At 28.6% G+C, this 14,767-nt stretch overlaps 1 protein-coding gene across 2 annotated transcripts in view; it reads right to left on the bottom strand.

Moving 5' to 3' along the window:
• LOC129960876 (DNA (cytosine-5)-methyltransferase 3A-like) overlaps positions 1-14,767 on the bottom strand; it is a 64,163-nt gene that overhangs the window by 30,214 nt on the left and 19,182 nt on the right. For both annotated transcript variants that reach the window (XM_056074584.1, XM_056074585.1), the window contains exons 3-5: positions 12,834-12,983; positions 7,092-7,193; positions 3,087-3,192 (exon numbers count right to left, since the gene is read on the bottom strand). In XM_056074584.1, coding sequence (XP_055930559.1) covers positions 3,087-3,192; positions 7,092-7,193; positions 12,834-12,983 — 358 coding nt within the window. The remainder of the gene's footprint in view (positions 1-3,086; positions 3,193-7,091; positions 7,194-12,833; positions 12,984-14,767) is intronic.

Raw genomic sequence — 14,767 nt, 5'->3', positions numbered from 1 at the left:
TGGAGCAAAAAAGAGAGCCAACCCCCTAACAATATATTTACAAAATAGGAACAATGCCCTTGGATAAAAATTTAAGTTTCACAAGGACATAAGACACAATATTGTTATTGGTAAATATAGACAGGGCCGGCCATCTGGGAGATACGGCGGATGCTATGCACCAAGGCACGCGATTGAGGGGTCCCCAACATGATCAAGAACTAAAATAATGTTCTGAACAATAATAGCGGGATTGAAAGAAGAAAGGAAAAAATTTAATGGAAACAATTGATGACTTTTGAAATATATAAATTTTACAGATATATTACAGTTTAGTACAAGCGTACAACATATTATAAACATAAATTGATGTGATTTACTTCCCCTACTAGATTAAATTGCATATATTACTTTGATAATTCATACTATAAAATGTTGAATTTTGTTAGATCTAATCATGTTCATGCCAAGGAAGTATCCCTCTGGGTGCAAGATTCTAGAATAATTGTTCTAAACCCTCATGCAATTTATGTGTCTTGTCTAATTAACTTTTTTAATTTGTGACACCGCTTCCAGCAGTATGTATTGTAATTTTGGTTGGATATTGCTTATTTTCTGCATTTACAAAAATATGGGAAATTCTACAAAAGCATTTAAAAATTACTCTTAAATCATTGTGCGACACTCGTTGGGAAGTCAAAATAGATACGCTTAAAGCAGTGTATAGTTTAAACAAACTTGTTACCCTAGAAGAATTTATTGATGCAAATGACAATAATACAGAGGTATCTGAAGCTAAAAGTCTATTGAATTCAATACAAGAAATGATACTTAATTTATCTTTAATAGTATGGCTTACAATATTGTTCAAAATTAACACTATCAATAAACTATTTCAAGTAAAAACAGTTGTTCTCGACCGGGCTTTTAATTTGGTCAATAAAATTAAAACTGAAATCCCAAATTTAAGAACAAAATTTAGCTCATTTTTAGACGAAGCAAAAGCGATAGCATGTAATTTGAATCTTTCAGAACATTTTGCTGTAAAACGAATTCGAAAAAGAAAAAAATTATATTTCGAAACAGCAGAAGATGAAATTATAGAAAACCCAGTTGAGGAATTTAGATGTTATTTTTTAACTGTGTAACTGATACTGTTATTATATAAAGGCAGAAGATAGAATTAAAAGTATTTCAAATTAATCACTGATATAAAAACTTTAGAAAAACATGAAGTAGAAAAATGCACCAAAAACCTAGTAACATTTTATAATAACGATGTAGATGAAAACCGAATCCATGTAATTGCTTTGCGACGGGATTTGATTTTGAATAAAAGGGATGTAAATAATGCTCAATACATATTGAAACATATATTAATTAATAATTATAAGGATTTATTAAATGTATTAACTGTGTTAAAACTTTTCTTTACATTGCCAGTTACTATAATAAATGCCGAGCGCTTTTTCAGCAAATTAAAATTAATAAAGAATTGTCTTCGATCAAGCATGTGAGCATAACTCTTTAATGCACTTGCTATACTAAGCATCAAAAAGGAAACTGCAAAAAATTGTAATTTTGCTGAAGTAATTAATAGCAAAAACCAAATCCCGCATTAAATAAACATGCAATAATAATGTGTGTTCATATATGTATATATATATACTTTGCAAAACATTTAGAGCCCTAAATGGTTTTTTGCACCCGGGCACCTTCATAGAGAAGGCCGGCTCTGCAAGTATAATGCATGTGGGGATGCTGCATTGCCACATCGTACAGCAGAAAGTATTGTGATAATGTTTCAGAAGGAAAGGACGTCACTCAGGTTCAACATTTCAGATGAGCCCAGATTGACAACCAAACTACTCAGCTTGTTGCTGGTTTATTGGAAACTAATCAATGATGGATTTCGTGAGAGTTAAGAAAGACTGATAATGCTGGACTTCATGAGAGATAAGCAAATGCCAAAAAAAAAAAATCATGCTTCACATTCATTATGGACATTTTTGGATACAGCAAGATTGCAGCACGAAGAATACCCCATATATGGTCTGAGATGCAACATTGGCATCACTTACACAAGATCTATTGAACTCATGTTAAAGTAAAAATACTGACAAGTTTCATTGGGTAGTTCATTAAAATGTATAAAATATATGCTTGTGCCTGTGAACCATGTTTTAAATGAAAATCCCATGAATGGAGGCATCCTGGTTTTCTGGGTCACATCCATAGAAAATTCATGCAGATGGTATGATCTGAAGGCAATACTCATTGTTCCATATGACATTCACAGAGTGATATCGTACCCCGCTGTACTTGAAGACAAAATGCTAATTTTGCCCATTACTTTCAAATCCTGAGATATCATATGCATCCAATTTCAGGAGAAAGTAATACCACCTGTTGTTTTTAATTGTGTTTATTGTGCATTCTCCATGGCAATTCACAGAGGCAAAATGTGAGAACTGTCATGGATCTGCTGTGACAGTGGAAGGTACTGGAAAATTCTCCTCATACTCACCTGATATGAATCGATTTGGCTATGATATCTTCATCAAAATGAAAGAACCATAATGAGAGATCCATTTCAACTATAGATAAGAGATTATCCATACTATAAGGCAAATGTGGTAATTAAACGGAGCATTGTGGGACATTGTGAAATGAAAGTACTGGTGATGTACAGTGGTTTCTTATCATTTAGCAGAAGGTGATAGACATGAAAGATGAATATATTGAAGGAATGCAAGCTCATTTTTATTTTAAAAAAAAAGATTTAAATAAAGAAAAGAGATATCGATACCTAAAATGTTTCTAGTAGTCCAAATTTGATGCTTGCTTTTAAAACCTTTCTTTGGGAAATATTTTTTTTAAAAAATGTAGTTATTTTATGGAGGAATATTATCCTTTCCAGTATCTAACTACCTATAGTTCATTGACAAATAAATATATTGAAAAATAAATTATCTAAAATAAATATTCCTAAACACAGTCTGATTAAACAGAAACTCTCAAGGAAAAGAGTAATTCTAGGAAACAACAGGAAATTCTTTGGAAACATCAGAAACCCATTAGGAGTGAAATAGTAAAAATTCACCTACCAGTACTTGAAATCAAAGCTGTATCAGAACCTTTAAACTCTTCTTTAGCCCAAGAGATTAAAGCTTCTACATTCTCAAAATTATAATTGCATCTTGCAGCTAAAATCTAGAACAATGATGCATTTTCAGAATAAAAGTAAAATAATTTAGGCATCTTGATTAAACAAATGTAATTATGCATCTATAGAGATAAAATTTGAATTTATATACAACTAAGAAAAAGTATCAAACTTTCTCTTTAAACTGATAATATTGAAGCTATCATAGTTATAAAAACAAATATCCACTGAAATTTATTAGGGTATTATCCATCATACATTCACAGAAAGGGTATCATTTAAAAAGAATTAACACCTCTCTAAAGGAATTTATATGTAAATATTTCAAATTTCAAGGAATACCCTTTTTTGTCTCTAAATTTCAAAACTGTGTCAATGTTTGCTTCAATGCCAAATTTCATTGCTCAAAGTCTATTTGTTTCCAAATTATGAGCAAACGACAACAAGTAAAATCCTTAATGGTAAAAAAAATTAAATTTATATCAAGAAAAATAATATCCTTCTGGCCCTCGATTTATTTTGTCGATAAAGTAATATATAATTGTCTTCATATTGTGGATATAAATACAAATTATCGAAATTTCTGCCGTAATTCTATACCACATTCAACAGTTTGCATTTGTGTTGACAATATAATTAATGTGTGCTTTCATGTTTTAATATAACTTTTAATAAATGACTCAAAGTAAGATATTTTTTATATCTATCAAAAATGACGTTTAAAATTTCTTGGGCTCCTCAATTTGACAGAATTTAACAGAGGTGGTAATTTATATGGCCATGAAAAATTTCATCTCTAAGCAGCATTTCAGCTACAAATAGTTTTTATGTTATAGAAAATTGTGTTTTTGCCATAATGTAATGAATTTAGAAGGCCATCTTTAAAATTACAAAGGGAAAAAATTTAAATGATTGTACAGCTGAAACAACTACGGGGCAGATATTTTATTTTAATAGTCTTCTATTTCTTTAAAATATAAGAATATACCTAAATTACAGCAAAAGTAAGAAAAGTGTTACAGAAATTAAAAAATTACAGAAAATACCACATTTTTATCAGATAGGGAAAGAGTCTTAAAATTTCCTTTGTGATACAGCAGAGGATGGCTAAAACTGGATTTCATGAGTTGTAGCTCCAAAACAACCAGTTTTTTTTTTTTTTTTTTTTTTTTTTTTTTTAAATACCAAAACTAGGAAAAGTTATATATAGCAAAATGTTTTAAGATAATTTATAACATTTTCATTGTGGTGAGAGGAAAAACTGAGATCATAAATATGAGATGTTACAATAGAAATGCTAATGGAACCAAAATAAAAGCATGATAAAATAATATTATTTGTATGATGACAAATTCAATTTAATCTGATGAATTCAAACCAGTAGATTTGTTTATCTCACCATAATTTTTGAAAATTGCCATTATAATATCTTGCAAATAAGAAAATTCTAAATAATTATAATTTTATATTTTAAAATTCATAAGAATGTCAATATATGTGAAGAGAATTAATTTGTGCAACTTTATTTTCTCACAATGGTATGCAGTGATTTCAAAGCCAACTGAAATGGTCAAATTTAAGTACACATAATAACCACAAAATTATCTATTCAAGTTTCATAAATAAAAATTCACAATAATAAATATTTTGGCTCATTTATGGTTAATCATTAATAAAAAGTCTAATTTCAAAATTTTCTTTTACATGCTAAACAATCTCTGAAAAATCACGAGACAGCAAAAAATCATATGTATGCTCTTGAGTTCTTACTAATGCAAGAGAATGGTGTAGATCTGGCAGTATGCAGAACAAATCACTCGACTACTTATTTTTTTTATTTTTTATTATTATTGAGGCCATGGTGATTTGGAAAAATATACTGAAAGGAAATATGCTGTGTCCTATTCCAGTAAAAGAAACTGAAAAAGTTTTTGGGAGAAAAGAAGCTGGAACCACAAAGCTGAACTACATACATGAAAACAAATTGCTTACTGAAGCACTACTTCACCCACAATAGTAGAATGCACACTACTGTCTTCTCTTTTAGAAATTCTAGATTAAAACATTGTTCTGCCAATAAAATTTTAAACCTATAAACAAGGGGGGGGGACTAAGAATAATGCTATTCTTGTAAAAGAATAAGGATATGAACGACGACTGAATCATATACTTATTTATTATCGATGATATACCATCTTGCTTTCTTTAATTGCCGTTGTATCGGTTTTATTGAATTAATTTTGTTAAGTTCGACCTTAATCAAAACATTGATTTCCAGTGTTCTGAAGATAGCTGACAGTATAGTTCAACAACATTGCAAATTCCGATTCCATTTTGAAGAATTGTAGCATTTATAGATAGATAGAATATACATCTAGATCTAAGATCTTCTAAACTATTAAAAAATTGTTATAATTTTGAGTTTTCATGGTTATAGAGGTCATGACACTCAGTATGGAGATATACCTTTTTTTATAGTACATATCTGTAATCTTTCGTGTTGTACTAAAAATCTTTTTTTTTTCTAGTACAACACAAAATGATCAATATCTTACAAATGAATGATAACTTAATTAAAATCTCTACTTGACCTAATTTCAAAAAATAGCGATTATTTATGACATAAAAAATGGGTGTTACCACTGGAAATTTTGAAATTAGTATATAAGAGGACTGTGTAAAAAGTATCCGACCTTGAATTTTCCTGCGTACGGTAATGATGCTAGAGAGGTGCCACTGCACACGGTGGAAGAAGACAACTTAATGCGCCTGCTTGAATTTTTTCTTCATATTCAAGTGTGTCATTCGCTGCCTGATGGCTGCTGCTAAGGTGCTGTCATAAGTGTTCGTCGGATTTTTGATTTCTCTCAAGATGACTGAACGAGTTGGGCAAAGTTACTGTATCGAATTTTGTCAAAAGCTTGGTAATTCTCAAAGCGAAACAATTCGTAAGATTCAGGAAGTGTTTTGAGACGATGCTATGGGGGTAACACAAGTAAAAGAGGTTTGACTGATTTAAAAATGGCCGCACATCGTTAGAGACGATCACGAATACATCCCAAATACGCACCGGAATGACAAACAATGACAAAAGAATACTATCAATAAGTTCTACGCCCATTCAGAGATGCAGTTCGGCGCAAAAGACCTGACCTCTGGACGGTGCAAAACTGACAGTTGCATCATGACAATGCTCCGGCTCATTCGTCACACCTAATTCAGATTTTCTTTGCAAACAATTCCAGTCGACACCCAATCTTCCTACTTTCCAGATGTGGCTCCTTGCGACTTCTGGTAGTTTCCGAAATTGAAGATGGCGTTGAAAGGATCCCGTTTTAAGAGCAGTGAAGAGATAATGCATAATGCGACAACAGAGATGAACACCATTTCAAAAGAAGCCCCCTCCCCCAAGAGTATTTCTGACTAGAGAAAGATCGGCGGACTAAGTGTGTGAAGGCGCAAGGGGCCAACTTTGAAAAGAATTATGGTCCCAGTTTAGTCTCATAAGTAATATATTTTTCCTGGTCAAGAAATCGTATTCTTTTTCGACAGCCCTCGTATTTCGATATGTAAATAACATATCAAGAACTGTTTGTCATGCGGAATCTTAGAATTATTATTAACTATATTTCCTTTCAATATTCTTCTTTTTAATGAAATTAATAATAAATGTAAGTGATGTCTATTGGATCATTTTTTTTCACAATATATCTTTTATACTAATATAAATTCACTTTATATTAGTATAAAGGATAAAAATGTTAATAAAATCATTCATCCTTAGCTTTTTAAAACTGTTAATCGATAAATAAGTGATAAATTTTAGATATTTCCAATTTGTCAAACTTATCTTATCTATACAACACTCAAATAAAAAAAAGTTTTTAATTGCACATACAGTAAGAATTTAAACATACAGTATAAGGAATTTTAATAAACATCTTACTTCCAGAGCTTCAAATACAGCTTTTTGAAGCTTTTTCCCAGAAATTCCAACAAACATTCGGGAAAAATGTGAGGTAAATTCTACAATCTTTTTTCTAGATACCTACATAGAAGTGGGGAAGGGGAATACCATAAGAAATCTTGATTGACAAAAACCAGTTATGATTCTGGTTTATTTATTGCAAGATGCAAATAAATAAGCAGGATCATAACTGGTCTTTGTAGAAGTGCTCCAGAAAAATAATTATTAAATTGAAGGGTGGTTCTATAACATTTATTAAATCCTAAAATTCTGACTGCTGAAAAAAAAACTGCATTTTTTTTTATGAATATTCATTATAGGTAAAATAAAATTTCACAAATTAATTATTATTTGTAGCTTTTAACATTACAAAAACAATTTTATCTGACTAAGCAGACAAATGTAACAATATGATTAACATAAAGGAATTTCATAAAAATGCACTAGTTTAAAATTTTATTAAAGGAAAATCAACTGCTGCTCTCCAGAAAATAGTAAATTTAGGAATTTATGACTCTAAACAGTGCACATTATTAGGCACTATTTTAAAATTTTATTATTTTAGTTCCAATTAATATTAATTATTAATTAATTCAATATTTGAATTAATGATAAATAATTACTTCAATTATTTTGTCGATTCAGTTTCATCAATTAATGCAATTTAACATTAAATTAATACATTAATGACTTATTTCAATTTAATTTTTTTAAATTTATTTTAGCAACTCTGTATAAATGTATACATTAGTACTCATTTATTTATTTATTCATGACTGTGTGCATACATGTTTGTAAACAATATTGTTTAAATTTGACAAATAAGCTAATCGCTTTTAATCAACATATTTGCAGGCCCAGATAGCTGCCTAGTAGAGAATCCACCTCTGCCCTCTAGAAAAAAGAATATAAAAACTTAAAACGAAATTGGAATTCACATAAGTTTTAGGAAACTATATGAAAGAAAATTAATAACTCATTATTTATTGTCAAGATAATCAAACTATGTGATTCCATATTTACAATTGCAAAATGCATTCTATAGTAATGTATTTGCCATCATTCTTTTACTTTTGTCATATATAAAGAAAAAACAGTATAATCATCAAAAAATTCGAACTAGAGGCGAATCTCCACATTTCAGCTCTTCCCGAATCCAATGAATATATTTTTAGGATTATTATATTATTATATTTTTATTAATTATTATATATTTAGAATTTGTTTGTCTGTGAACACGATAACCAGATGAATGAAATTGTGATGTGGCCTTTACATCAAATCTGTCGATCTCTATTAAATTTTGAATGAAGTCTATTTACAGGAATTTATTTGTCAAGCTATTTAAGAATCAGTTAACTAAAAAATGCAAAGAATTGATTATTAAAATTTGGTACACTGATATAGAAATCTAAAGAATAAATTCATATCAAATTTTGAACCAAATTCATTAAAGGGACATCTGTTCTTTTGTACTTTGGCATACTTGCAAATGTGATACTTCAAAAATACAATTAGATAAATGAACTTGCGCGAATATGTGAGCTTGTTATTATAATTATAATCTTGTGTTAAGTTTTGGTTTCAATTGGTCGAATAAAAGACATCTTTGATTTTCTTTACTACTCCAAAGCACAAAATGTTCAAGTATGGGACTGTAGCTGTTGGCGATAGCGAGGGCAGAGTTCGTAACGTTTGGGTTCGTAGCCGAGTAACAAGACCACAAGACAAAAGTAATTACTTATGTCTCGTATCTGTTATATGGCTTATAAAGCTTCACCACATTACTCCCTCTCCAGTGAGTCGGAGGTGAGAAGAACGATATTTTTTTCCGTTTTTGCGTGGTCATTTTTTGAATATTGCGCCTTCCCATTTTTTATTGGCTGATAATTTATCAGCTTGATTTTATTTATTGTCTGATTATTTATCAGCTTGGATTTATTTATTGGCTGATTATTTATTTATCAGCTTGGATTTATTTATTGGCTGATTATTTATCAGCTTGATTTATTTTTATTTTGCCTGCTTTATTTTATTTTTTTTTCTTCGGGTAGAGGGCGCCCCAATAGTTGTACGAAGATTGCGTTTCTTTTACCAATGTAGCTGTTGGCGATAGCGAGGACCGAGCTCGCAACGTTTGGGTTCGTAGCTGAGTAACAAGACCACAAGACAAAAGTAATTACTCATGTCTCGTTGCTGTTATCTGGCTTATAAAGCTTATAACCACAGGACCATGAAAATAAAAGTATGAGTATTAATGGTATTCACAGCCTTGCCTAAAGCCCATATTTTTATGTAGAGGATGTGAAATATTGCCTTTATTAAAGAGTATGTGACAAAGTTTCAAGCACACTTCCACTTGTTTTAAAGCTACACTTGTATTTTAGTGCAAAATATAGATGTAAGCTTAAATTATGCAATTTATGTTTTACTTCATTTACTTTATTTAATGACATTGGTCATTTTTATCTCTTTGAGAATTTAATTTGTTTAATTTTAGTTCATGAACATTTTATAATGTAATGAACTTTTAATTTTTAATCATTTCAAAGCAGCATTTTTCATTTTGCTTTGCTCAGCATAATAATATTTATAATATTTTTCCTAATTTGATTAAATCATGCAGCTTTAAATTTCAATGATTAATAGCATATGGAGATTTATTTTTTAAAAGCATTGTTTGCCTCAGTTATTTTCATTTATCATCCATTACTAAAAAAATAGTTAAATAATTCCTGTTTATCCTGGATACAAAAACTTTGAAAACAATTTTTTTGTTTAAATTTTTGGAATTTAAAATTTGGAAGATAAATGTACTAATCAGAACTAACAATGCTCGATCAGTATATAATATTAAAAATTATGAGGAAATGAAATTTACAAAAGTTGATCTTGATTGAACAAATGAAATTAATTTGTTTAATATGATCTATTTTATATGATTGTATGATCGCAGCTGAAGATTAATATCCTAAATAACTGACATTCTGTTCAGTTTCTTTAACTAAAAGTACTAAAATAATAATTTTTTAATAACAAATAACATTCATTTTCATATGAATAGAACAGTATTTCGATCTTTTCAGAACTGAAAACACCTGTTCAAAACCTTTAAATTATATCATTTTTTTTATTTCTTTTAAATTATCCAAATTTTCAAAACTTTGCTTTCTACTTTATTCATTCATGGTAATATATAGAAACATTAAAACAAAGCTGTCTTAAATATGTATAAAATGAAATATTGCATTTAAAATTATTAATTAATAATAAAGGAATACAAGGTTCTAACTCATCATATAAAATTAATAATTGAAACACATTTTAAGCCTAAATTAAAAGTAAAATATATATCAATTAAAACCGAAATTTAATAAACAATATGATTTAGGAATATTTTTACAAAGATTTTTTTTTCTTTTCTAGAATAGCTAACAATTTAGAACATAATAAACCACTGATAAGCATGGTGAAAAGAATGCATATAGGAAACAAAAAACTGTCACACCAATTTGTCAATTATAGGTCACTCTATTCAAAAGAATTTTAGTAGTTTTTGATGAAAATTTTCATATTTTTTTCCCTTAAAGTTGTTTATTAAAGTCTACAGACTTTGACATTAATTCTTCAATGCACAACTTTTTTCAATTTCAATTTTTTTTTTTAATTTGATTTAGGAAATTTATATATAATAACAAAAAGAGTATATAAAAAAATCAGAATTTTGAAAATTTTTCTAATTATTATAAAATCTATTCTACATTTCTAATTAAAAAATTCTGAAAAAAATTATCTTAAACTTTTTTTATTAGCATGAAAAATACATTATATATCAAGTTTGATACAGTATACAGTGAATGATTCACTTGCTCTTAAAACTTACTTTAAGAAATGTAACACAAAATTTAAATTTTGTTTTGAGAATTAATGAATTTGCAGTGAAATAGTTATTTTAAAGAATTCTGAATAATTTTTTCTATGAAAATTTTTTCCACCTGGTGAAATACAGGTTTAATACTTTTAAATACCTGGTATTTAAAAGTATTAAACAGAAGATTTATAAGAAATAAATATTATTGCATCATACAGAGTTCCTACTAAATACAGTTGCAAATATTGAGTCCTTTTATTTTACAAATATAAAATAAAAAATGATACCACCAATATAATACGCATTACAAATAAATGCTTATTTTGAAATAATTTTATATGAATTGATCATCATCATTACCGACAAACAAAGAAAACCTATTATACCAATTATATTATTGTGGCAGGAATCATTTTATGATGTCATCTTTCATATTAATGCAATGTGGAAATTTTAAAAGAGTTCAAATCTCTGTGCTGTTTAGTATTTGCTTTAGCTTTTAAAATTTTCCAAATGCAATAGTCAAAAAGATTTAGATCCAGTGACAAAAATGAACAATTTTCTTACTTCATAAAATTTGGACAATCGATAAGGAATCAAGTCTGTTGGCTCAGTAAATCTGAGCAGAATCTTGTTAAATTATTCAATTCCTTTTGGGATACAAACTATCAGCAAATGCATACAAAGTATATTTCATATGTCTTGTTTGTGATATTCAAACTAATTTTTACCTCTTTATCAATGAATGCTGCAATTTTACATGCTTTGACATTGCGCACAAATCATAGCAGAATTCTTGTTCTGAAAGTGTTTAACATGTCGAAGTAGTTCAGGTACATTCTCAAAGTATATTGATTATTCTCAAAGTAAATATTATTTTACTAACACTTTTACAACCATGTCAGGTCAGAAATTGCTTGCATCTTCATAATTTGTTATTATTTGTGCAGTAAGCAATATTTGAACTTTTCTTGCACTATATAGTTGAAAATCCAGGTGTTCCTCATGATACCTGAGCTAATTCTATAACTCGCACTCTCTTCTGCAGCCATTTTATTTGTAAAATATTATGGCATTCTTTATATATTTTCAAAAATTCGTTTGATGCAATTTTTTCAATGCAAACTGAGGTTGGACAGTCAGACCTAGGCTGAGCTTTACAGTTATTATTTATAAATTCATTTATAGCTTTATAGATAAATTCCTTACTAAAATCATAACATTTTAATTGCTTAAAGATTTTAGCAACAGAATTTTATGAGCAAACAGTTACTTTTTTTATTTCCTTTTTTAAAATAATTTTAAGTTTTTGGTTTACACATACATACAAAGATTCACTGGCATTAATAGAAAATTACATTCACAGAAATAAGGATACAGATTAGATGTATTACCAAATGAATAAATTTATTTTTGGTGTGTTACAGTATTTAGTAGCTATCCTGAATCTAATTTGAAATAAAGTTCTAAAAGAAAATCAAAATCCAATTGTAGCAATGGTGTTCAGAGAAATTCTATACCAATAAGTTTTAAAAAGAGATTAAAGTGTTAACAGTACTAAAATAACTTATTAAAATTAGCTCCATTTGAACACAGATTAAAGCTTTAAAAGTTTTTCCAGCATCTTGAAAACTTTTATTGCTCCCTCTCCCCTTTTAAATCCAAAAATGCCCAAATCTTATCTTTAATAATATGTATATGTTTAATTCTAAGATACTATAATTTTTCACTAGTAGTCTGAAATAAAAGAAGAGAGACTCAGGACATGAGAGATTAAATTTTTTTTAAAAACTCAAGTGAATAAAAAAACACAGGATACGAAAATAACACTAATTATATATTATGCTTACTTCTGATATTTTGTGATCTCCAAACCAAAAAAGCCACAAATTACCAAATTTTGCTTCTGGCTGACCACAATCTGATGAATTAATTATTATTGCTGGCCACCAATGGTATGAACCTAATTTCCCCCAAACAATGGTTCCAACAGATGTTTTCTAAAATAGAAAATAATTACCTTGAATTTTCAGAAAAAGTAGAAAATTAATAACTAATTTTTATGAAAGTCAACTTAACACTGCTCACTTACTAAATATAATCACATACTACGTAAACTTTTTATGCAATAGATACATGAGAATTAAAACTGGTATAAACTGTAGCGCAATTAATAAATGCTAGAAAAGATATATGTACAACTAACTAACAAGGACTGACTCGAGGGTAGTGAAAACAGTTCAAGTGAGTACGAAAGACCCCAATCAGTTGCTTGATTTTCCAACAGGAAGATGCTTCTGCTTTCTACCTTTTTTTATATCCTGAATATATATGTTACTATTTTTTATGCAATTAGTGCACATTTCATGGCCATCAACTGAAAACAAAGTCAACTACTTTTTAGGCTCACTGTGCTTGCAGACAGTGATAGTTGACTTTATAGTTCTCATCATAATCAAAAATTTCATTTTTCTTTCAAAAAATGTTCAAAATTTATCATGAGAATAAGATTTTATATTTATATAAAACTAGCCGCCTTTGGCGACCAGCCGGTTCGCCAATCTTAATGTTTGTTAAAATTTTAATAATTAAATATTTTATGCAATTCCAACTTTAATAGATTCTTCAGCAAAATATTTTTAAACTTCAAATTTTGATAGTCATATAATTCACTCATAATATTATAAAGGCCTTCTGTCATAACGTGATATGTATCTCTCTAATTTTCTGTTACCCCTCGTAGAAATTATGCTTTAAATTAAAGTGTAAATGATTAATCTGCAATTAATATAATAATATTTTTTACTGAAACAAAGCATTTTTTTTTAATAATATGATTACTGATAATAGAGTCACTGAGCGTTTAAACTTTATGGTCACTAAAGAATATCTTTCTTAATTTATGTAATATCTCAAGAATTTGCCAACAAAAATTTCTCAGATTCATCATGAACAGATCGATTCATTAACAATGTTTAATTTTAAATGCATCAAACACTAAGAAAATAAAATGAATCGTTTAAAATAATCGGTCGAAAACAGGTTTAAAAAAACTACTTAAAAACGATGTACTTAAAACTATAAGCATATACAAAAAAATATATAACGAACATAAATACAATTTAATTACAAAAGCATGCAACTAACCTAAAAATAATTTAAATCATTGAAAACAGGTTAAAAAAAACTACTTAAAAAACGATGTACTTAAAACTATAAGCATATACAAAAAATATATAACTAACATAAATACAATTTACTTACAAAAGCATGCAACTAACTTAAAAATAATTTAAATCATCCGTTGATAGTGGCTGTCATGACAACAATCAGAACAATGCGCATGCGTGAATTTTCTTCGTCAGTTAGGTAACGCAAATGCGTGAATTTTTCTACGCCAGTTGGGGTAACACTATGCAGATTAGACATTTTTAATTTCCTTTATTCTGTGTTATTTTCATTCAAAAGTACTTCAGAATGAATCTGAAACATGGATTAATTAACAATGTTTAATTTTAAATGCATCAAACATTAAGAAAATAAACAGAATCGTTTGAAATAATCCGCCGAAAAATATTAACCCTAGCCTCATTACTGTTGGGAGAAAAAAACAACTGAGCCTTACTCATTTGACGGTGGGGGAAATGGAAGATTATTTTGGCGGAAAATTTGGCGATGGGGAAAATGGAAGATTTTTTGGCGGGAAAGTTAGTTTTTAATTAATAATTAAATTCTAATTAAAATTTTAAAAAAAGGGACCCCAGGTGCACATTCCCGACCTCTA

This window comes from Argiope bruennichi, chromosome X2, assembly GCF_947563725.1.
Source record: "Argiope bruennichi chromosome X2, qqArgBrue1.1, whole genome shotgun sequence".
NCBI classification, from domain to species: domain Eukaryota; kingdom Metazoa; phylum Arthropoda; class Arachnida; order Araneae; family Araneidae; genus Argiope; species Argiope bruennichi.
This window is presented reverse-complemented; position numbering and strand designations above follow the sequence as displayed.